At 38.7% G+C, this 26137-nt stretch overlaps 1 protein-coding gene across 1 annotated transcript; it reads right to left on the reverse strand.

Moving 5' to 3' along the window:
* Positions 1 to 866: 866 nt before the first annotated feature.
* Positions 867 to 1595, reverse strand: LOC118827941 (60S ribosomal protein L29-like). The gene has a single exon (XM_036734297.1). It carries the CDS (start codon positions 1593 to 1595, stop codon positions 867 to 869), a length of 729 nt encoding a protein of 242 aa, XP_036590192.1.
* Positions 1596 to 26137: the final 24542 nt, after the last annotated feature.

Raw genomic sequence — 26137 nt, forward strand, 5'->3', positions numbered from 1 at the left:
TGAGTAAAGCATGTTGCCCAAGATGCCAAACTCAGTAATCCCTTGGTTTTGATCATGAATTCTGCCTGTTTACCTGTTGTAGATCTGTTACTTTCTTTGGGGATTCTGATTCAGTCCAAGTTCATAGTGGACACTGTTTGCTTCCTAGGAATGGAACACTCTGTTCTTCTTAACAGACAAGTTATCCTCTTCCCCTTTAAGACTCACTGCCCTTAGTGTGGGGATGTGCATAGAGAGTAATCAAAAAGTCCTAAGTTCAATACATTCCCTGACACTTAGTAGCTGTGTGACTTTGTGGAAGCCACTTAACCCTTTTTGCCTCAGTTCCTCATCTGTAAAATGAACTGGAGAAGGAAACGACAAACAATTCTACTATCTTTTCCAAGAAAATCCCAAAATGGGGTCACCAAGAGTTGGATAGGAAAAAATGACTCAACAATAAACAATTTGCATTTTTACCTTATAACAATGCTTTGCCGGGCAGGCATTTTGGCTATAATCTTCATTTTACCGATGAGGAAGCTGGGGCTCAGAGAGGTTAAATAAGGTAATGCAGGTAAGTGTCATGGTTAAGTGATTTCCACAAAGTCACACAGCTACTAAGTGTCTGAGGCCACATTTGAACTCATGAACATCAATATTCCTGACTCCAGGCCCAGCACTCTAACCACTGTGTCACCTATCTGAAACGTAAATGCAAATAAATAAATGTTTCACGTTATTTAAGGTATCCCTTAAATCAGACATTCTTTTTTTTCCTTATGACTCACCATTTCCTTTATTTGTGCAAAACAGCGAATAATCATACCCTGGCTGGGAAAATACGGTGATTTAGGGTTTAAACAAGTCCTTCTGTCCTGAAGCATCTATTTCGAAGGCTTGAGACTAGCAGCTTTAGTCCCAGCATCTTTGTGTTTGGACTCAGTGGCCTTGGGATCAGTAGGCTTAGCAACCTTGGAATCACTGGGCTTTGTGGCCTTAGAATCAGACTTGGCTACCTTGGGACCAGACTTGGAGGCCTTGGAATCAGACTTGGAGGCCTTAACATCAGATTTGGTGGCTTTGGGGCCATATTTGGTAGCCTTGGGATGAGACTTACTGACCTTGGTGGCATACTTGGTGGCCTTAGGGTCAGTGGGCTTGGCAGCCTTGAGGTCAGTGGACTTAGTAGCCTTGGGGTCAGTTGTCTTGGCAGCCTTGGGGTCAGTGGTTCTGGCAACCTTAGAGTCAGTCTTCGTTATCCTGGAGCCTGGAAATTTGATGCCAACCCTAGGGCCTGAACACTTGCTGGCCATCTTGTGGCCAGCACACCAGGCACTGGCCTTGGGGATCTTGGGCCTGAGGAGCTTGGCTTTGGAGGCCTTGGTGCTCAGGGCTTTAATGGCCTCTGCTCTGGCCTTGATGCCTTTGGCTTTGTTGGCCTGCATCTTCTTCAGCCCCTTCTTGTTGTGTTTCTTGGCAAAGCACATGTTTCTCAGAAACTTGGGGTCAACCCTTTTCAGAGACTCATATCTCTGTGACCTAGGTTTCTTGGTGCCATTTCTGTGCCATTTTCGTGATTGGTTGTGGGTGGTATGGTTCTTAGACTTAGCCATTTTTACACTGCAGCCTGAGCTATAGGCGCTCCACCGACTGGAAGAGGCCAAAGCGAGACAGAGAAAGAAGGCTAAATCAGACATTCTTAATATTTGTATGTGTATCGTAGATACCTTTGGCAGCCTGGTGAAGCCCGTGCACCCTTTCTTAAAGTATTGTTTTAAAGTGCACAAAATAAAATACACAGGATTGCAAAGGAAATCAAAAGTTAGTGAAAATAAAGATTTTTTTTCTTATACAAGTTCATGGACCCCCTGAAATCTATCCGTGGAACTCAGGTTAAAAAGCCTTGCCTTAAATACATACAAAGTACTTTAAAAAGTTTAAGATGCAGTGCAAAGAAGAGCTATTGTTATCTCTGACTGTTTTGGCCCATACTCCATGGCTCTGTGCCCTAAGCAGTGTCAAACATCTCCCACACACCCATGAAAAGGCTCTGTCCCTGGCTCCATCCCTAGGTGGGACACAACAATACGAAGTTCTTACTAACTACTGATGGCCTAACTTGGTAACCTTCCCATTCAGTTGTCCACCCCAGCCATCTTCCCTGCTGCTGCTGTTTCTCTAACCCTGGAGCATAGCGTCTAGTCCAGACCCCTAAAAATCATGCCCACAGTCCCTGAGAAAGTCAATCTCTTCAACTTTGGAACTCCTATCCTGGAACTGAGATGACCCAATTAGAAAGTATATTGGTATACTCAGCAAATTGCACAATGCCTTATCAATTAGTAAGTATGTAATAAATGCTTCTTTCCTTCCCTCCTTTTCTTCCTTCCCTTCCTTCTCTTCTTTTTTCCTTCCCTCCTTCCTTCCTTCTTTCCTCTTTTTTTTCTTTCTTCCCATCTTTCCCTTCCTTCTTTTTTCTTCCTCTATTAATGCCTTCCTTCCCTTCTTTCCTTTCTTCTTCCCTTCCTTCCCTTCTTCCTTCCTTTTTCTTCATTCCTTCTCTTCCTTCTTCCCCTTCCTTTTCTTCCTTCCCTGTCTTCCCTCTTTCCTTTCCTTCCTTTTCCTCTTCCTTCATTTTCTTCATTACCTTCATTCCTTCCTCCCTTCCCTCTTCCCTCCCTTTCTTCTTTCTCTTCTTTCCTTCCTTTTTGTCTGAATAGATATGTTTTAACAAGGGATAAAGCATTCACCCAAAGGAATCAATCCCTAATGATAGAATTTTAAGCAACAGGTTTCTGGAAAAAAGACTGGGGAGGAGGGCCTGAGCCTTTCCCTGGCCCCTCTCAATTCATGTGAAGCAGTAATGACCTATCCACTCAGCTTTTGCTTCTGAACCAGAGGTGAGGGTTGGGGAGACAGAGACCTGTGAACTCAGTGATCTAAAACAGATGAATTTGGCATTTCAGACTTGAAGGTCTCAGTTTGACTGTAAAATCCAGTATGACCAGTATTTCATTTTTAATTTCAAGTTGTAAATTACTTTTGCCAGAAAGTGGCATAAGAGGTGAATGATCTGTTTTGAGAGCACCTAAAAAACCCCAAGGCCTAGGTTTTCCAGTATCCACAATCACGTTTTACTTCCCTAAATCCATGTGGCAGCAAGTATTTGCAGGTAATTTCATTCCTAATCACGCTCTGTGTATTTAAGTAATCAGTTCTGTGCATAATTACTCACTCTGTATGAAAATGAAGGCCCGGCTTTTCAGAGGAGATGGGACGTGCACTCTTTTGAGCATGAATCCTGTTATAAACATTTAAAACTTTGGTCTTCAACTTTGGGCCAACTTCCTGTCAGTCAGCAAGACTGATTGAATGTTCATAGAGAGTGCTCCCTGGGTGCTCTGGAGAGGCATCCCTCCGTGTGAAGATGGGAAACGTGGTGGGCTTGGAACCAGAGCATCCAGACTCAGATCCTTCGCTTGCCACTCATAAACTGCGCTACCACAAGCAAGTCGTTTCATCTTTCTGTGTCTTGGTTTCCTCATTCGTAGAATGAGAAGTTTGGCTTAATGGTTTCTTCTGCTCATATCTCAAAGACCTAAAGATCCTACCAGACAGTAACAAGATGGAGCTTAAGCGCCTCCTTCTACACGAAGACTTTCCTGACGCCCTCCCCTCCCCCTAATAAAACTATCTTGTTGTGGGGAAAGAAAAAAAAAGACCAAACTTGGAGACTGAAGAAAAAACGCAATTAAAAACCAAGTGTGTAAATATACATTAACAACTGGGGGGGGGGGAACCACAAGCATTTATTAAGTACCTACTTTAAGTAGGCGCTTAACAAATATTATCTCATTTGATCCTGACAACAACCTTTGGAGGTAGGAACTAATATTATTCCCAATTTATAGATGAGGAAACTGAGGGTGAGTGATTTTCCCAGAGGTCACACAGCAAGTAAGTGTCCGAGGCAGAATTTGAACCCCTAGCTATCTTTTGTGCCACTAAACTGCAGAGCAAAGTGAATGTGATGTGGTAGAAAGAACATGGAACTAGGAGTATAGAAGTAATAAGACCTTCAGAAAGAAAGAACCCCAGAGATGCAGCACCTCTCCCTCCCCCTACATTGTATATAAAATTGAGGGCAATGAAATAACTTGTCTGTGATAACCCAAGTGTCTAGTGGAAGAGCCAGGATTTGAACACAGGTCTTTTGATTACAAATCTAGTTCTCTTTCAACAATACTGAGCCACCTTGTTACCTGGATTCTAACCTCAGGTCTACTACTCACTGGTTGTGTCATTGAGTCATTTTTCATTGCGTCCAACTCTCTGTGGTCCCATTTTGGGGTTTTCTTGGCAAATAGACTGAAGTGGTTTGCCCCTTCCTTCTCCAGCTCATTTCACAGAAGAGGAGACTGAGGTAAACAGGGTTAGGTGACTTGCCGATGGTCACACAGCTAGGAAGTGTCTGAGGCCGGATTTGAACTCAGGAAGATGAGCCTTCTATTTATTTATTTATTTATCTATTTATCTATTTATTTATTTATATGTATGTATGTCTGTATGTATGTATGTATGTATTTTTTTATTTTTAGTTTACAACAGATGGTTCTACATAATTTTGAGTTCCAGATTTTCTTCCCTCCCTCCCACCTCCGTCCCCAAGATGGCATGGAATCTCATGTAACTACCATGTATAACTTTGTATTGAATTAATTTATGCCCTAGTCAAGTTGCAGAGAAGAATTATGACCAATGGAATGAATCGTGAGAAAGAAGAAACAGAACCAAAAAAAAACCCAAAAACAAAAACAGAAGAGAAGAGAAAAAGGTGAGCATGAGTAGTGCCCCAATCTGCATTCAAACTTCATGGTTCTTTCTCTGGATGTAGATAGCATTCTCCATCGTGAGTCCTTTGGAGTTGTCCTTGCACCTTGTGTTGCTGAGAAGAGCAAAGTCTGTCAGGGTTGGTCCTCACAGAATCCATATATCTGTGGTTGTGTACAATGTTCTCCTGGCTCTGCTCCACTCACTCAGCATTATGTCGTGTAGGTTTTTCCGGGTTGTTATGAAGTCCGTATCATCCCCATTTCTTATGGCACAGTAGTATTCCATTACCTTCATATACCACAGCTTGTTCAGCCATTCCCCAGTTGATGGGCATCCCTTTGGTTTCCAATTCTTGGCTACCATAAAAAGAGCTGCTATAAATATTTTTGTACATATGGGTCCTTTTCCCGCTAGTGTGATTTCTTTGGGATACAATCCTAGAAGTGGTAATGCTGGGTCAAAGGGTAAGAACATTCCTGTGGCCCTTCGGGCATAGTTCCAAATTACTCTCCAAAATGGCTGGATCATCTCACAACTCCACCAGCAATGTAACAATGTTCCAATTTTCCCACATCCTCTCCAGCATTTATCATCCTCCTGTTTTGTTATTTTAGCCAATCTGACAGGAGAGATGTGGTATCTAGGAGTTGTTTTGATTTGCATTTCTCTAATCAGTAGTGATTTAGAGCATTTTTTCATATGCCTATAGATAGCTTTAATTTCTTCCTCTGAAAACTGCCTGTTCATATCCTTTGACCATTTCTCAATTGGGGAATGTCTTGTATTCCTCTATATTTGGCTCAGTTCCCTGTATATTTTAGAAATGAGGCCTTTATCAGAGATACTAGTTGCAAAGATTTTCTCCCAATTTTCTGCTTCCCTCCTAATTCTTGTCGCATTGGCTTTTTTTGTACAAAAACCTTTCAATTTAACATAATCAAAATTATCCATTTTGCATTTTGTAATGCTCTCTATCTCTTGTTGGGTCATGAATTCTTTACTTTTCCATAAATCTGATAAGTAAACTATTCCTTGCTTTCTCAAATTACTTATAGTATCAGCTTTTACTCCTAAATCATGAACCCAGCGTGACTTTATTTTGGTATATGGTGTAAGATATTGGTCTATGCCCAGTTTCTGCCCTACCATTTTCCAATTTTCCCAACAGTTTTTGTGAAATAGTGAATTATTAGCCCAGAAGCTGGCTTCTTTGGGTTTATCAAAGAGTAGATTGCTATAGTTGTTGACTCCTCCATCTTATATTCCTATCCTATTCCACTGATCCACACCTCTGTTTCTTAGCCAGTACCAGGTAGTTTTGATGACTGCTGTTCTGTAGTACAGTTTAATATCTGGTATGGCTAGGCCACTTTCTCTAGCATTTCTTTTCATTAATACCCTAGATATTCTAAACCTCTTGTTTTTCCAGATGAATTTTGTTATAATTTTGTCCAGCTCAGTAAAATAATTTTTTGGTAGTTCGATTGGTATGGCACTGAATAGATAGATTAATTTAGGTATTGTCATTTTTATTATATTAGCTCGGCCTAACCATGAGCAACTGATATTTTTCCACTTATTTAGATCTGACTTTATTCGCGTAAAAAGTGTTTCATAATTATGTTCATATAGGCCCTGGGTTTGTCTTGGCAAATAGACTCCCAAATATTTTATAGTATCTACAGTAACTTTGAATGGAATTTCTCTTTCTATCTCTTGCTGTTGGGCTTTGTCAGTAATGTATAGGAATGATGAGGATTTATGTGGGTTTATTTTATATCCTGCAACTTTGCTAAAGTTGTTTATTATTTCAAGTAGTGTTTTCCTTGATTCTCTAGAATTCTCTAAATAAATCATCATATCATCTGCAAAAAGTGATAATTTAGTTTCTCCTTTTCCTATCTTCTTTTTCTTCTCTTATTGCTGTAGCTAACGTTTCTAGTACCAAATTGAATAGTAGGGGTGATAATGGACATCCTTGTTTCACCACTGATTTTACTGGGAATGCATCTAGCTTATCCCCATTACAAATAATGGTTGTTGATGGTTTTAGGTAGATGCTACTTATAATTTTAAGGAAGGTTCCATTTATTCCTATGCTTTCTAGTGTTTTTAATAGGAATGGGTGTTGTATTTTGTCAAAGCCTTTTTCTGCTTCTATTGAGATGATCATATGGTTTCTGCTAGTTTTGTTGTTGATATGGTCAATTATGCTAATAGTTTTCCTAATATTGAACCAGCCTTGCATTCCTGGAATAAATCCTACCTGGTCATAGTGTATTATTCTCATAATGAGTTGCTGCAATCTTTTTGATAATATTTTATTTAAAATTTTTGCATCAATATTCATTAGAGAAATTGGTCTATAATTTCTTTCTCTGTTTTGACTCTACCTGGTTTGGGTATTAGTACCATATTTGTGTCATAAAAAGAATTTGGTAGGACTCCTTCTTCACCTATTTTCCCAAATAGTCTACAAAGTATTGGAATTAGTTGTTCTTTAAATGTTTGATAGAATTCACATGTAAAGCCATCTGGCCCTGGAGATTTTTTCCTAGGGAGTTCATTGATGGCATGCTCAATTTCTTTTTCTGAGATGGGTTATTTAGAAATTTTACTTCCTTTTCTGTTAACCTGGGCAGTTTATGTTTTTGTAGATATTCATCCATATCTCTAAGGTTGTCAAATTTATGGGCATACAATTGGGCAAAATAATTACTAATTATTGTTTTGATTTCCTCTTCATTAGAGGTGAACTCACACTTTTCATTTTTGATCTGGTAATTTGATTTTCTTCTTTCTTTTTTTTAATCATATTGACCAAAGGTTTATCAATTTTATTGGTTTTTTCATAAAACCAGCTCTTTGTTTTATTTATTAATTCAATAGTTCTCTGGGTTTCAATTTTATTAATCTCTCCTTTGATTTTCAGTATTTCTAATTTGGTATTTAATTGGGGGTTTTCAATTTGCTGTTTTTCTAGCTTTTTCAGCTGTATGCCCAGGTCATTGATCTCCTTTTTCCCTATTTTATTCATGTAAGCATTTAGGGATATAAAACTTCCCCTAAGAACTGCTTTTGCTGCATCTCATAAGTTTTGGTATGTTGTTTCATTATTGTCATTCTCTTGAATGAAGTTATTAATTGTTTCTCTGATTTGTTCTTTGGCCCACTCATTCTTTAGAATTAGATTATTTAGTTTCCAATTAATTTTTAGCTTATTTTTCCATGGTTCTTTGTTACAAATAATTCTACAAATAATGCATCATGATCTGAAAAGTGTGCTTTGACTACTTCTGCCTTTCTGCACTGGATTGTGAGGTTTTTATGCCCTAGTACATGGTCAATTTTTGAGTATGTGCCATGTACCACTGAGAAGAAAGTATATTCCTTTTTATCCCCATTCAGTTTTCTCCAGAGGTCTATCATACGTGCCTTTTCTAAAATTCTGTTTACCTCCTTAACTTCTTTCTTATTTATTTTGAGGTTAGATTTATCAAGTTCAGAAAGGGGGAGGTTGAGGTCTCCCAGTATTATAGCTCTGCTGTCTATTTCTTCCTGTAACTCCCTTAACCTCTCCTCTAAGAATTTGTATGCCTTACCACTTGGTGCATATATGTTAAACAATGATATTGCTTCATTGTTTATGGTGCCTTTTAGTAGGATATAATGTCCTTCCTTATCTCTTTTAATTAAATCTATCTTTACTTTTGCTTTGTCTGAGATTAGGATTGCTACACCTGCTTTTTTTACTTTTGCTGAGGCACAATATATTTTACTCCAGCCTTTTACCTTTACCCTATTTGTATCCCCCTGTTTCAAATGTGTGTATTGTAAACAGCATATTGTAGGATTATAGTTTTTAATCCATTTTGCTATCTGCATCTGTTTTATGAGAGTGTTCATCCCATTCACGTTCAGAGTTATGATTTCTGTGTCTTTTTCTCCATCCTATTTCCCCCTGTTTATGCTTTTATTTCTGCCTTTCCCCTTCTCCTCCTCAACAAAGTTTTGCTTTTGACAGCTGCCTTCCTCAGTTTACCCTCCCACTTTATTCCCCTCCCTTATCTTACCATTTCCCACTTGCTACTTCTCCCCTCCCTTCTGACCACCCCCTTCCTTTTTTCCCCCCTTCCTCTCCTACTTCCCTTAGGACAAGTTAGATTTCTAAACTTATCAGGGTATGTTATTCCCTTCTTGAACCAGATCAGATGACAGTAAAGCTCAAATACTGCTCTTCTCCCTCCCTTCTTTCCCTCTACTATAATATGTTTTTGTGCCACTTCATTTGGTGTAATTTACTCTTTTCTACTACCTCCTTACCTCTTCTCTTATAGCCCTCCCTTTACATCTCTTACTTATGTTTTTTTATCTTTACATCAGTTGATTTATACAGGCATTCACAATCTATGTGTATCCCTTTCAATTGTCATAAGAGCTGTACCATTCTCAAGACTGACATATATATGTATATATATAAAGCATACATAAGATGATATAATCCCACATAAAGATGCAAACAACCTGCCCTTATTGGTTAATAAGGTTTGTGGGGTTTTCCCCCCTGCTTACCTTTTTATGTCTCTCTTGAGTTTTGTATTTGGAGATCAAATTTTCCATTGAGTTTTGGCCTTTTCATCAGGAAGGTCTGGAATTCCCTTATTTCATTGAATGTCCATCTCCTTGCCTGAAAAATTATACTTAGTTTTGCTGGATAGTTGATCCTTGGTTGTAGTCCCAGCTCCTTTGCCCTTCAGAATATCATATTCCAATTTCTCCTGTCTTTTAATGTGGAAGCTGAGAGACCCTGCGTGATCCTGACTGTAGTTCCACGATATGTGAATTTCTTCTTTTTGGCTGCTTGCAGTATTTTCTCCTTGAGTTTATAGTTCTGAAATTTGGCTATAATATTTCTTGGTGTTTTCAGTTTAGGATCTCTTTCAGGGGTTGATCGGTGAATTCTTTCAATGACTATTTTGCCCTCTGGTTCTAGGACCTCTGGGCAGTTGTCTTTGATAATTTCTTCGAGGATACTGTCAAGGCTCTTTTTTTCATTGCAGATTTCTGGTAGACCAATAACTCTTAAATTGTCTCTCCTGGATCTATTTTCCAGGTCAGTTGTCTTCCCAATCAGATATTTCACATTTTTTTCTATTTTTTCATTCTTAACATTTTGCTTTACTACTTCTTGGTCCCTCATAGATTCATTAGCTTCCACTTGCTCAACTCTAATTTTTAGTGAGTTAGTGTTTTCATTTTGCTTTTGAGTCTCCTTTTCCAATTGGTTGATTTTACCTCTCAGGGTGTCATTTTCTCTATTTAGATTCTGAATCTCCGTGGCCATTTGGCCAATCTTATTCTTTAGGGACTTTTCCATTTTTTCCATGTTTTCTTTTACCTCCCTAATTTGGTTTTTAAAATCCTCTTTTAGCTCTTCCAGCTTTTTGGGATGGAGACCAGTTCACGTTATCTTGAATATATATAGATGGGTCTATCGTGTCACTGCTGTCCTCTTCCCAATTGGTATTTTGATCATTCCTGTCTCCATAAAAAGAATCTATTGTCCTCGGTTTTTTTGTGTTCTTCTTCATGTTGGTTTGCCTTTTCCTGGCTTTACAACAAATTTCTGCCTTTGGGGTCAGGGCTCTCTGTCCCAGCTTTCTTATTCTGGGGATTGTGAGTCTAGAATTATAGCCTTTAGTTTCCTGAGGTGTGGGGGAGGGGTCTGGCTCCCTGATTTCTCACTCCCTATGGGTGCTCTCCAGCACTGTTGCTTTTCAGCAATGGTCTCAGCTGTTTGTTGTTTGAGCTGATGTCTGGCACTTCCCCTGGGGGAGCAAGATTACGTCTAGGCTCCTGGTGTTGACCCCTGCCGACTCTGCCCCTCTGGGAATAATGAACTTGTACTATTTGACCACTGAAGCCCCACTTCTTTCTCCTGTGTTCCAGCGTTCTTTCTTTTTCCCACAAGGAATTCTCTGGGTGGGGGAGGGGGGGAGGGATTAGAGCCATTTACCTGGCCATTATGTCTCCCGGAAGTTCAAGATGCTGCGTTTCATTCCTTCGGGCTGCAAGCCTCAGGAGTAGATGTTTTCACGGCTGGTGGCATTGCGCTGCCTCTCCTCACTTCCACAGACTGCTGTCCTGTGTTGGGAGGCCTGGGGATCTCCATGGGTTTTGGGTGCCCAGCTTTCTCCCAGCCTGTCTCTCACATGGATTTCCCAGTCAGCTGTTTCTGCTTTGGTCTGGAGCAGCTCCTCAAGCCGAGCCCTCTCAGAGCCTACAGATTCGTGCCTTCAGCCTTTCAGACTCTCCTGGCTCGGAAATTTGCCCCTCGCAGACTGCTCACAGTTTCTGACTCTCTCAAATCTGCTCAAATTCACTTTTTTGTAGGAATCTGACAGACCTTGTGAGAGAGCTCCAGTAAGATGCTGTTTTCATGCAGCCATCTTGGCTCCGCCCCCCAGATGGGTCTTCTTGACTCTTGACTTGCATCACCTATCTGCCTCACTAGTTAAGTAACCATAGTTAAATCATTTAGCATCTCTAGACCTCAGTTGCCTCATCTATGAAATTAGGAAGGGCCAGCCTATACGATATTAGAGATCTCCACCAGCTGCATCATTCTATTATCCTGTAAAATATACACAGCTGTGGAGGTATGCATAGATGCTTAGGGGTTGTTGCAAAGGTGTTGTACTAGGCTTTTTCTTATTATAATTTCCATATTGTCATTTCAAAATGTAATTTTCCAAACTGGCTCCAACAGAGCATGGCATATTAAAACCACCGTGCCTGAAATTCTCTGTTCTCTAGAACTTAGAGCAGCTGCTAGTCATCTCTTTACCATGAAAGCCTCACCTTCTGACCCTTCCATCACCAAGTATCAGCTCGCAAGAAAGGAATGGAGAGTGATTGTTCTCAGTCAAAGATAATCTCCACTTCTTTGTTTTTCCCTTGATTTTGTAAAGAGTGAAGAGGGATTTTTGTTAAATTTTCTTTCTCCTGTTGTTCTAAACAGAGGGTGGGCTTAAAAATCAAAGAAGAAATCTATAGCATCATTTTTTTTCATAAGCAGAGAAAGACAGGAAAAATCTGAACTGCTAAAGAAGGAAAATCACCATTGGCGTTACACTATGGAAGAAATCGGGTCAAGGAACAGTACATCATTTCTAAGTGAGAGAGTCATGTTAATGAGGAGAACAAAAAGATAAGGTGTCTGTTTTTTTGCTTGAAAATGAAGAAGAATTGTGAATGTTATACTTTTTAGAACAAATAATAAAACAACCAGAGGAGATCCTGATGCAAAGAACGGCAACTATAGAAAAGAAGAATTCAGTAATAACCTAGAGTTTGGGAAGGATATGGTCATCTTGACATTGTACCAGAATGAGTTCAAAATGGATTACAGAACCTCAATATAAATGGTCACATAATTTTTTAAAAAATAGAACAGACCTGGAAGTGTTGATACCTTTAGCTAGGAAAAGCATACTTAACCAAACAAAGGATAGAGAGAACATCAGAAAACGTAAAAGAGACAATTTTTATTTCATAAAATTTAAAAAGCTCTTATATGAATATAATTGATGGAGCAAGAGAGAAGAAAAAAGAAAAACTATAAAATGAAAAAAATATTTGCAACAAAAATCACTGATGTGAGTCTAATATGAATAAAGAGGGGCAAGAACTACTAGGCAGAATATTGTACTTGTTTTCAGACGTGGCCACTGTAAGGGCCATATTTGTTTCATTGTTTGTTTCTCTCCCCCATGGGAAGGCTTCATCTAGAATGGAGGTTCTAAACCTTTGTTCTGTCATGGACCCCTTTAGCAATCTGGTGAAGCCTTTGGGCTCCTCAGTATAATGCCTTAAATATATAAAATAAGATACAGAGGATTGCAAAAGAAAGCAATATTAAAACACAGTCTATAGATAGGCAACACATATATGTATATATATATATGTTATATATATATATATATATATATATATATATATATATATATATATATATATGGACTATGATCACATGTGATCTAGAAACAGGTCTAATGACTATAGTAATTCAGAAGTATAGAGGAGCATAAATGATTTCCGCAGATCTGTGAAAGAATTTTAATTTGACATAAAAATATAGTAATAGCTAACATAAAAATATAGTAATAGCCAACATTTATATAGGTATATAGTGCTTACTATGTACCAAGCAGTCAGCCAGTGGTGCAGTGGATAAAGTGCCAGACCAGGAGTCAGGAAGACTCATCTTCCTGAGTTCAAATCTGGCCTCAGATACTTCCTAGGTGTGTGACCCTGGGCAAGTCACTTAACCCCATTTACCTCAGTCTTCTCATCTGTAAAATGAGCTGGAGAAAGAAATGGCAAACCACTTCAGTATATTTGCCAAGAAAACCCCAAGTGGAGTCATGAAGAATTGTACATGACCGAAAATCACTGAACAATAATGTACCAAGTACTGTGCTAAGGCTTTACAATTATTGTCTCATTTGATGCTTACAATGATCCTGGGAGGTAGGTGCTGTTATCATCCCTATTCTACATATGAGGAAACTGAGGCAGGCAAAGGTTAAGTGACTTACCCAGGGTCACACAACTAGTCAATGTCTGATTTGAAATTAGTTTTTCTGGACTCCAGGCACAATCCTTTATCTACTATGCCACCTAACTATACTTTCTATTAGTGACAAAATCACAGGTATTTTTAATACTGCTGTGATATGTTGCCCATATTCACACTTGAAGGAAATGCTAAATATCAGTTAGAGATTAGGAAAAGTAAAGATGTTGGAGTTTTTTGTTTTGTTTTCCTATCCAACTTAATTGGCCCTTTGAAATCCATCCACCAGTCCTAGGTTAAATAACCCTGATCTAGAGATAAGGGAAAAGGGATCCTTCACTAGAAATGACTGTGATTAAAGGACAACAGACAACAATAATTTTAAGAAAATATTCTCATTGATAATTTTAGAGAAATATGTTTATCAACAGTTTCCAAAAAAAAAGCAGATAGTAGGATGTTTGATCCCAAGCTGAAAAGGATCTGATCGGCCATTAAATCCAACCCCTTCATTTTACAGATGAGGAAACTAAGACCAGCCAGGTTAAATAACTTACCTAAAGTAGCAGAATTTGAACCCATGTCCTCTAGAGTTCAAGGACTATGTATGTTCTTTCTGTTACAGCACACTGCTTCCTGAGTGACCTTTCCCTCTGCCTACAGACTTGTCCAAATCTCCCCTATTCTAAAAGACACATTTTTCTCTTGGTACTTAGACCCCCGTGCTGTCTGTTTTCCTTCCTTTCACCAACAACTTTCTTTCTTTACTTTAGTTCCCTATTTCATATGCATACTTTCGAATGCATGGAGTTTACTTTTTAAAAACATATTTGGTCTAGAGATATGATTTTATTATTGTAGGGAGCTATTGGAACAGATCTTACTCTACCAGTGTAAATCTATATTCAGAGGTTTACCTAAAATGAATAGTATCAGACTTCCTTTGACCATGAACTCCCTAAAGTGAGTAGAGGCACATATGATGACTTGGGTACATTGAGGACAGCATCAAGATTGTTAATCAAACTTCAAAATCCTGAACTGAACCAGGCCTATTGTATGTCTCTGCTCTCTCCAACCTGCCTCATTTCCTCCTATCCTCTTTCTCCCTCCCACCTCGGAAGTTCCAGTTTTTCATTTATAAACTCTCAACCTCAAGCAGGTTGTTATGGTGATGTTTCTGCTGATATGCTTATTTTGCACAATTTGACAAGTCCAACCAAGCAAAACCTGTGTTTGTGTCATCACAGACTATGATGAACACTGCCAGACAACAATCAAAATAGGGCTGGGGAGAGGGAGGTGGGGAAGAAACATCTTCAGGGGAATCTCATTTGAAACAGTGTCTAAACACAGGCCTCTCAAGTGTGAGTTCAGTCTGATATATGTCAATGATGGAGTTGAGTGAAGCCTAAGATTTATCCTTCTTTAAGTTCCTATGGTATTTATTTTTCTTCCTCTTTAATTTATTTAATTTTAGTTTTCAACATTCACTTCCACAAGCTTTTGAATTTAAAATTTTCTCCACCTCCCTCTCCTTCCTCCTCCCCAAGATGGCACGCAATCTGATAAAGGCTCTACATATATTCTTATAAAATATATTTTCACATTAGTCATGTCGTAAATAAGAATTAGAAAGAATGGGAGAAACCACAAAAAAAGAAAAAAACGAAAAGCAAAAAAAAGAAAGAGCAAATAGTATGCTTCGATCTGCATTCAGACTCCATAGTTCTTCCTCTGGATGTGGATAGCATTTTCCATCATTAGTCTTTTGGAGCTGTCTTTGAATCTTGCATTGCTGAAAAGTTAGTTACGGCAGAGTGTAGTTGTTACCATGTACAATGTTCTCCTGGTTCTGCTCACTTCACTCAGCATCAGTTCATATAAGTCTTTCCAGGTTTTTCTGAAGTCTGCTTGCTCGTCATTTCTTATAGCATAATAGTATTCCATTACATTTATATACCATAACTTGTTCAGCCATTCTCCAAATGGTGGGCATTCCTATTGTATTTATTATCTACATTTATTCATAAAAATTATAGCGATCATTATGATAATCATTATTATTAAGACGCATTGTGGTATAGTAGATAGAAAGCTGGCCTTGACACCAGGAAGGAAGACCTGGGTTCAAGTCCTACTTCTGGAACATACTGGCTGTGTGACCCTGGCTGACTTATTGAGTTTCTCAGTGCTCTGTGAAATTCTCTAAGACATGAGAAGATTTCCCTCAGTGAAATGGTCAGATGAGAGCAATTTGTTCCAACGGCCATGAAGACAGCTGAAGCAGGAACTATGGAAACCTCAGCACTTGGTCAGACATAGAAAATGACAAGGTCATCCACTGCATCCTAGACCATTGCCAGGCATCCTGACTTGTCTTAATACTGGAATTCGATGACTCTGGAAGGAAATGAGGCTGATGACTTTGTGCAGCTCTGCCTCACTTAAATCTAATCCACAAGCAAGCCAAGACTTCCATGATGTCATTGGTCTTCTTCAAAAAATGAAGGATGAACCACAATGATAAAACTCTAAGTTGCAGCTAGTAACATAGTAGGTTTAGCCCTGGACTTGGAATCAGGAAGACCCGAGTTCATGCCTCATCTCAGACTTTACTAGTTGTGTGACTATGAGCACTTAAAAGCTATCAGTTTCAGTTTCTTCACCAATAAATTGGAGATAATAATGGCGCCTATGTCATTGGATTGCTGTGAGGATTCAAAGAGATGATATATGGAAAGCACTTTGTAAACCTTTAAAAGCTATATAAATGCTAGCTAGCTATGATTATTTTAAGGGGTATTTATTTAATGTTCATAATGTCAATCAGTATTTTTTTCTTTTTCTTTTTATTAATTTATTTTTAGTTTTCAACATTCACTTCCACAAGATTTTGAGTTCCAAATTTTCTCCCAATCTCTCCCCTCCCCCTACCCCAAGGTGGCATGCATTCTGATTCCCCCTTTCACCAATCTGCCCTCGCTTCTATCACCCCTCCCCTTATCCTATTCCTTTCTATTTTCCTGTAGGATTAGCTATAATTATTAAGACAACTTGAATTGATAAAGAAAGTTTTATAATAATTATTATATTATTGTCATTATAATAATTATAAGTATTATTGTATAATTGCAAATATTATTGTTGTTGTATATTATTAAAAAGGTTGACCTATGAAACTTCACAGAAATTAGAAAATTAAAAAATCATATAGAAATACCATTATGGCATTTCAGAACTAAGTTAAAGTTCAGAAATCTCTTCTGCCCAATCTATCAACCAAGCCCAGGTTAGAGGGCATGGGACTCTCATCATTTTGGTAGCTATTCAGTCCAGCATCACTGGAAATTCTCCATCAAAAGAACATCTCAGCACAGCAGAGTAATGTCAGTGCCGGCTGGTTCCCAGAGAAAATTAATCATAATACAAGGAGTTAGAAAGATCCTTCATAGATTTCAAGAATATTGCATTTCTTTACCCTAAAGTCCACATTCTACCTGCTGTGTTTCATTACCAAATCCAGATATCACACAAAAACATCACAGCTACACTCCTCCCTGTATGTATTTTAATCAAAAATCTTTGATCCATGTGGCATGGGCCCTGCAGGCAAAAACTTCCTTTTGTGTCAGGAAATGCTCTGTTTTATCACCACTGTGAGATCCATTTTGGTTGGGGGAAAATATTATGACAAACACAGGGGAAAAAATAAACATTCTCCAATAAAACAAATAGACCACTGTGAGAATTAGTGCAACATTTTGTTTAGATTCCTGAAACCAGCTATTCGGCCTGATTCTCTTATGTGTGAAAGGGTTATATCTTTGCTTTTTATGAACATCAAACAGCATCATGCTAGCTTCTGTTTCTCCTCTGCCTCAGAGAACGGACAATGGGTCAGTCTGATGAGGAAACCAAGATATGGTGCTTGCAGACAAAGCTACTGCTGCCCCTGGAAATCAACTAAGCTGGTGTCTGCTGGAGTCTTATGTTTTATCTCTGAATTGGATGTGCCTAATAACTTCCAGGGCCGTCTTTCCAGCTACTGTTGCAACTGTCCTCCCTATTTGGCTTTCACATTTTTTGCCCAGTTTTGGGACAATTACTGAATTGTTAAGATTTCAGAGTCAGCAAGGACCCTCGAGATTGTCTAGCCCAATCCCTCATTTCACAGTTGAGGAAATTGAAATCCTATCAGTTAACTCTCCAGCTAAGTCATACTGACATGGACTTTAAAGCTATAGAGCAGAGGGAAATAATGCTCCTGATTGGTATCTAAAGTCATCAATAGTAGCCTATCCATGAGATAGTCAAGGCAGGCATAATTATCTTCATTTTCTTTGTGGTGAGAGGCTGAGCATTACAGTGGAATAAATACTGGAGACAGGAAGACTTGGATTCATGCCCCACTTCTGACACTATCTATGTGATCCTAGGCAAGTTGCTTCCTTTGAATCTCAGTCTACTAAGTTATAGAAAGCCTTCCGTCTGTTTCAGTGGAGGGAGTTCATCTGTCTCTAAAATCCCAAGGTAGCTGATATGCCCAAGGTCACACAGCTAGTTAGTACCAACACTGGAACCTGGGTCTCCTGAATGCTGGTCTAGGACTCTTTCCAGTTCCCTTGTAAGCAAAGAAATGATCAGGAAAATTGTCTCTGGAAACTTTCTCAAAGTAAGAAAACTTCCTTTGACCTATTTATTGATGAAGACATTATGATTCTATGAGAAACTCCCTAAAATAACTACTTTCCTCTCCGAAATCCACCATTCCAGCTTCATCCAAGCCCTTAAAAAAATTAAGCCTCACTAAATTTGGCAAACATCAAGGAAAAGCAATTTTAATGAGTAAAAGGAAGGGAAGAGCAGAAGCAAATGTAGGGAAATTAATTGCATCTGCCTACAAGAAAGCTACTGTCCATGAATAGAAAGTTGATAATCTCACTGTACTCTGTTCTCTTGAAACCTCATTTGGGGCATTGTGTTCAGTTCTGAGGACAACAGTTTAAGATAGGGGTACTTAATCTATTTGGGTGTCATGGACTCCTTATCAATGTGATCAATTCTATGGACCACTTCTTAGAATAATATTGTGTGTGTGTGTGTGTTTACATTCATAATAAAAGGAAATAATCAGTTTTAGTTAGATTATACTAAAAATAAAGACCTGATTTTTTTTCCCCAACCAAAGTTCACAGACCTCATGAAATCTGTTCACAGACCTTGTGAATTCTAGTCATAGGTTCCCAAAGTGGGCAATTCCATCCCTGGGAGAGGTGCTGGAATGATCTGGGTGGGGGGGCGGTAGTAGCCTCAGGTATAACTGGGGGTGTTAAATAAAAGTAAGGGGGAAGTGGAAGCTTAAGGAAAGAAGAGAAGAGAAGAAAATTTTGAAAAACCATCTGCCCATGTTTCATCTGTTATATAACAGAGTAAAAGTCGTAGTGATTACATTATCTTGCAAATAAATACACAAAATACAAGTTATAACCAATCAGTAGTCAAGTCCTCTGACAGGTCTTAACAAGCAAGTGTTGGCAGGTGAGCATCTTGCAAATTCTGAGGAAGCCCGACATGCATTGGCAGGAATATGTGCACGTAATGACTTGTTTACAATACAGTACTATATGGTTACATGGCATAATATATTGCATCATCAAAATTTCAATGCAGGAAAAACCTACAAATTTACAATAATTTATTAAATTTAAGATGTCATTTAAAAATATTTTATACTTTTTTGAATGATTCAAATTTTAAAAAAATAGTTAAAAGGTTAAAGAAAGTAGATTTCCAGGGGAGTACTGAGTAATTTTTTGAAAAGGGGGTGATAGACCAAATAAGTTTGGAAACTTCCACTCTAGATTAAGAACCCCTGGTTTGAGAAAAGCACTGATAAACTGAAGGGTATCCAGAAAAAGGTGACAAGAATAATAAAAGACCTTGAGTCTATGTCACATGAGGATCAATGGAAGGAACCAGGGATACTTAGCCTAGAATCAAGAATACTGTTCAGTGGATGTATGAGAGAGACTGAGGAATGATAATGGGCTTCAAGTATTTGAAATGATGTCATGTAGAGGAGAGATTAAATTTATTCCATTTGGCCCCACTAGGCAGCAATAGGAGTAATGGGTGGCAATTACAATGAGGCAAATTTAGGCTTCAATTTCAGGAAAAATTTCCTCTAACAATTAGAGCTCGCTCAAAATGCAATGGATTGTCTCAGTGAGTGATGGCTTCCCCCTCTGTGGAGATGTTTGTGATAAGAAAAATATCTGTTTTCTCCTAGTGAGGTAGAGAGGCAATTCTTAGGATCAACATCAGTTTGGTTTCCTTGCTTCTGGAGACATAAAAGCCTAAATTCTAGGGATTTGATGTAGGAGATTTTAGCAGAATTCTCATTGCCCAGTGGGGATTTTTTGTTCTAAAATTCCTGATTGTCTTCATGAATGCCAAGACAGAGGATAGTAGTGTTTTATCTGAGTTAATGTCTTTTAACTTTAGCAATTGTACCCTTTTAAAGTTAATTCTAAGTAAAGCTGTTTTTATTGCATTTTATGGTCCACAAGTGCCTCATTGCAGTCTAATCCTAAGGCTGAATCATCAGATTGTCCTGAGTCAAGCCTGGCCCAAAGTAGTCTTCAAGTATAGACTAGAAGACCTCTTTTTGGGCACATCGTACTGGGAATCATTTAAGAGATGTGAACTGAACAAGATGACCACTGAGAACCTTTCCAGCTCTCAGTTTCTGGAATTATGTGGTTCTGTGAAGGGTTGGGAAAGATGGGAAAAGGTAGTTAAAAAAATAAGGAGAACAAGACTGCAGGTAGAGGCGTGCAACCTTCACAAAACAAGAAGGGTGTTTTCTCCAAGTCCCTTCATTGTTCTGTTTCCCAAACTAAATGGGAGTCAGTCAGTCAATCAATAAGAATTCCAAAGTGCCCACTATGTGCCAGTTATTGTGCCTACTTAATATACAATCAAAATAAAGTTTAGATGGAGCTTCAGGTAGTTGATTCTTAGAATTCAAATAGCTTACATTTATATTGTATTTTAAAGTTCACAAATTGTTTTATTCACAAAAAGTTTTTCACATTGTCATAGACTATATACATATTATTGACTCCATTTAATAGATGAGAGACTGAAGCACAAGAAGGTGAAGGCACTATTTGAGGGCCAGAAATAGCTAACAAGCATCAGAGCCTAGAATCAAATCCTGGTTTTCTGACTCCAAGACTTGTGTACTTTCCATCACACTATGCCCTTGGAATGGGGAATTGTCAGCTTTAAAGCTATAAAAAACCTTAGAGAACTTGTGGTCCAAACTGTCATTTTATGAATTAGGAAACTGAGGCCCAGAGGGGTTTAATGAATGTCTCAAAGTCAAACAGGTACTAAGGGATAAAGGCAGATTTTGAATCTATACTTTCTGACTCTAAATACACTGTTTCTTCCCCTTTGCCACATTGATGGGGAAGGTTGTAGTAGAAATTATGTAAGTCTCTACGTAAGACAGTGACATAGCACAGTGGATAGAGGGCTGCCTCTGGAGTCAGCATGACCTGAGTTCAAATTCAACCTCAGACACTTACTAGCTACGTGACCCTGGGCAAGTCACTTAATCAAGTTTGCCTCGTCTGTAGAGGGAGCTGAAGAAGGAAGTGGCAAACCACTCTAGTATCTTTGTCAAGGCAATCCCAAAACGGAGTCATGAAGAGTCAGACAGAACTAATTGACTAAACAACAAAAAGTCTCTGTGTATCTCTCATTGACTCAACACCGTTCTAGAAACTATGTAATATAAGGCCATTTTTGCATTTTGTGAAGAGGGGAAAGAGCTATTCATCATGGTCCTTCCCTTCTGGACATTGGAGGGGTCATTAATGCCTCCTGATAAGCCATAGGAAAGAGAAAACCCTCTCTTCCTACTCTGAATTCTCTCCTGGGATCTGAACGAAGACTTAGCTCGAGAATAAAATCATTGACCTGTAGCTAGCAGCCCAAATGGCTATAGAGTATACTTTTCTGAATTTTTAAAGAAAGTGCAGAAAGTATCAGACTAGCATCTTAAGAGCCATAACTTTATTATCAACATAATCTTCTCCAAGCTTTACTGCTGATTTTTCTCTCAGTCTTATCTCTCCAACGCTTCTGTAGCAGGTACTTTTTGTTTTCCTACCTCAGCTCATGTACAGTAGCAACCAGAGTGGGAACATGACCTATGACTCCACAGAAGAATATAAAACATCTTGAGTAAATGTAAACAGCAAAAGAAGCTCCAACTATCCTGTGGGAAAACCTTCACATGACCCCGAGCCATCCCTACCACTATGCCTTCTTTGTTCTGTTTCTATATGATCCCTGACCTGGCCTAGGGTTAGTGCGGGGATCTATTACACCATTCTGTCCTCTTGCCAACAAGGCCTGGGTCTTGTGAGTAAGCTCCCCTAAACAACCTAATCAGCCCAATTAACCTAACAAATCCTAACGAGCCAATTATACAACTGAACTGGCATGGGATCCTCTTTCTTCAATATCTCAGTTTTCTCTTTGATAGTCTGCATCCCTATGATTGGCTTATCAGGGTAGAACAGGTCAGCCCCCTGATATTTGGCCTTATAATTGGCGTAGCTGGTAGAATTCATTTGCCATCTCCCCCCACAAATCCTGTGTCCTTAAACCCCTTCCTACCACTTTCCAATTTCCTTTTATGTGTTGTCTCCCTCCCTCCATTAGAATATAAATTCCCTGAGGGCAGGGGCTGTCTTTCTACTTGTATTTGTATTTCCAGGGCTTAGCACAGTAGGTGGCACAAATTCTTCTTGTCGTTGTTCAACTGCTTTTTCAGTCTTGTCTTACTCTTTGTGACCCCATTTGGGGTTTTCTTGACCAATAGACTGGACTGGTTTGTCATTTCCTTCTCCAGCTCATTTTACAGATGAGGAAACTGAGTCAAGCAGGGTTAAGTGACTTGCCCAGGGTCATACAGCTAGGAAGTATCTGAGTCTAGATTTGAACTCAGGAAGACGAGTCTTCCTGAATCCAGGCCTGGCACTCTATCCAGTGCTCCACTTATCTGCCCATCATGCCCTTGGGCCTTGACATGTGCCCTATCTCTATACTCCTAAGATTTCTGGGCCTTTCCATACAGCCAATGTTGTATATGTGTGTTGTACGTGTGTATGTGTGTGTATGTGTGTGTGTAAGAGATATTTTTCTGTGCCCCACATGGCACAGAGTAAACAATTAATAAATGCTTATTAATTTGACTTCAGGTCATAGAGTGTCAAAAGCACTCCACAGTTGTGAGAATACCGTGCCTTTGAAAAGAGCTACTCTGCTCCTACCTAATTTAACAAAAATTCATTCAACACTTACTGTGTGTAATATTAGACACTGAAGGAGCTATAAATTGAATGACTTTTTCACTTATTCTCTGCGTGATTTTGGACATGTCATTAACCTTTCTGGCCTCAGTTTCCTCATCTGCAAAATGAGGGAGTTAGACTAGATAACCTCTACAGGTCCCATTTACCTTTAAATCCATGCTTCTCTTATACAGCTAATAATCATTTAAGTTTAACCTGCACAAACCTACTGCTTACTTTCCACGAGTCTGGCCTTTGACCCACCGTTTGAAGAACAGGATTGAATCTTTCATTTTAGTCATCATTACCAGTGCTTTAAAAAAAAGGGGGGGGAATTCTTTTAAATCATATTTGACCTATTTCTGAAATTATCTCAGTAGAAGGTTCTATCATACTTTAGTATATTGGGGTAAAGATCTATGATAAAAATGCAATGGTGAACTTAAAAACTCTGTAACATCTGAAGACTCAACTGTGAGTGCAAATTACTAGGCTGAAAATGAAGCGCTTTTGTCACATTTGGAATAATGGAGGTGTTGATTTATTCTTGATTCATGGCCTGAGCAAGCTGCATTATGAATGATCAATGAGCATTATCATCTGAACAATGTCACACTGTTACAATTATGGTACATCATAAATGTGAGCTTAATTGCTTCCCTTTTAATGAAACACAAAAGCCACATTTAAATAATGTGCAGGTTGCGATTCAGCCTGACAACAGCCATATATAGCCAAAGTTCAGCTGGCGCTCCTTCATCCTTAACCCCTTTGACACTACAAGCCCAGACCATAAATGTTACCTTAAAGGTTGTTTCCTATGAAGCATAGGAAATGGATTTGGCAGGCATCTCAATACCTCACAAGGAAAAGAGAGACATAGTCCCTGATTATGCTGTCAACCACATGCACTTCATCTGGCCGGATCTGAAAATAGATCACCGCGGCGAGCTCAGACAAAAGGAAGCTACAAATTATGCTATAAATGCTTGTGAACTTTTTGTACTAGAATTTAATCTCAAGCCAGGTCTGCAGGAAACCTCATAAGGGGTAAGTATAGTCAAGAAAAGTTGCCATCCCATCCCTTGGAATTTTTAATAGCCAAGAGATTTATATCCTTTCTAAAAGTCCTTCACTTTAAAGTGAAATAGCTCCCACCTATCTTTCCAACACTGTTTCACCATCACTCTTCTTCCATTCACTATTCCAGCTAAATTGGGCACCTAACTGATCTCTGAACTCAGCACCCTATCTCCTGCCCTTATGTAAGCCCACCAACTTTTCTTTTAATATGCTCCCCACTTATCTCTGCCTTTCAGAATCCTCCTCCCTCAAAACTCAGGTCAAGTACCACTTCTGTGAAGCTTTCACTGATCCTGCCACCCCAGACAAAAATACTCTCCCTCCTCATATTTTCCAAGCATACTCTAGCTGACCTTTCTTTTTCCACTGTAGCACTCTATCTTGTATCACCCTTATATACGTACACATTGTACCCCATCCCCCCACCCCCAAGTATGACATTAGCTCCTTGAAGATTCAGACTCTAACATTTTTTTCCAAAAATTTTGTAACCTAGAACAATGATTTACACATAATAAATGACTACAAAAAAATAGGGAATTAAAGTGAATTGGATGGGATAAGCTATGTCTAAAAATCGCCAAATTATCTATTTCAGGGTGTGTCAGAACTGTGGCCATCATATTCAATTAATGAATCTCAATTAATTAATAATTCATATTCAATTAATGACACCAATAAAATAATGTTTAAGTTAATAATAATAATAAATTATTAGATCCCAGACAAAAATATAAAAAACTGTTTTCAATAACTTTTTAATCTACATATGTTATCTCGTAGATAAAAGCTAGGAAGGGAAGCCAAAGTCCTTCTTAAACTCCACTTGTGAGGCCACTCTTCACCCCAATCTATATTTCATAATGCTCTATTCTCTCCTTTTTTGTTTCAGTTTCCAATGAAAAGGTGGCCTTTCTCTTTATCAAGGCCAACTGCTTCTATTTGTGCCTTTTATTCCTTCCCCTTCACAGCTCCTCTGGCAATATGTTCTCTTGATATCCCATTCCCCCTTCTAATCATCAATCTCTCCTTATCCATTAGCCTAAAAGTCTTTTTTTTTAAATGTCTCTACCTTCTTTGCAGAGGGAGGGAATTATGAGTGTGGAAGACTACAGAAAAAGGTCAGACTTTTTGGTGTATTTTTCTTTCTGAACAATTTTTAAATTTTTTTTGTCATATGGGAAAGCTATCTGAGAGGGGAAGGTATACACTAGGAGATGTATGCAATATTAAAAATAATAATATAAATTAATTTTTGAAATGCTTGAGTTGACCTGCTAACTCTTTAAGCTGTCATCGTATGTATCTTCTCTCACAACAGTCTCCTAGAAAAAAAAATCTGTCTAAGGTGGTTACCGCCACTTCCTTAACTTACACTTACTTCTAAAACCCTTGCAATAGGGTTTCCAACCCTATTGCTCAACTGAAACTTCTTTCTCTGAGAACACTAGTATTATCTTAACTGCTAAATAAAATGACCTTTTCTCAGTCCTCATCCTTCTGAACTTCACTGAAGTCTTTGACACTGATGACCACCCCCTCCTGCTGAATATTCTCTCTTCTCTGGGTTTCCATGACACTGCTATCTTTTGTATCTTTTGATTCTGCTCCTAACTGATCATTCTTTTTCAGGCTCTTTTGAAGGAACATTCATTTTCCAACCCCTAAATGTGATTTACCTTTAGATCTCTGTCCTATTCTCTCTCTCTCTCTCTCTCTCTCTCTCTCTCTCTCTCTCTCTCTCTCTCTCTCACTCTCTCTCGCTCTCATTCTCGCTCTCTCTCTCTCTTTCTCTCCTTATCATTTCCCATGTTTCAAATGTCATCTTTATGTAGATGATTCCACAATCTATATATCTAGCCCCCTCTTCTCTCACAAGTTAGAGTAAATTCCACAACTATAGTGTCCTGCATTTCTATCTAGTTTTCCCACAGGCATGTCAAAATCAGCATATCCAAAATGGAACTCATTTTGTTGCCCCATAAATATGTCCTTTATTACATCTTCCCTATTTATTTTAGGAATTTCAAGGAACACCACCATCCTTGAAGTCATTCATATTCACAATCTCTGAGTCATCCTCAAATCTACTCTCATTCACTTTCCCATATTAAATCAGTTTCCATGTTTTGTTAATTTTAATTACACAGTATCATTCATAGTTGGCCCCTTCTTTCCATTCACGTGGCCATCACTGTAGTTCAGATCCCAATTGTCTCTCCTCAACTATTACAACAGCCTGCCAGTATTTCTATGATTCCATTCATGCCACACATTTACCAAAGTC

Source organism: Trichosurus vulpecula, chromosome 8, assembly GCF_011100635.1.
Source record: "Trichosurus vulpecula isolate mTriVul1 chromosome 8, mTriVul1.pri, whole genome shotgun sequence".
NCBI lineage: Eukaryota > Metazoa > Chordata > Mammalia > Diprotodontia > Phalangeridae > Trichosurus > Trichosurus vulpecula.

Coding starts and splice junctions, on each gene's coding strand:
- LOC118827941 (XM_036734297.1), bottom strand. CDS start 1,595: ATGGCTAAGTCTAAGAACCATACCACCCACAACCAATCACGAAAATGG.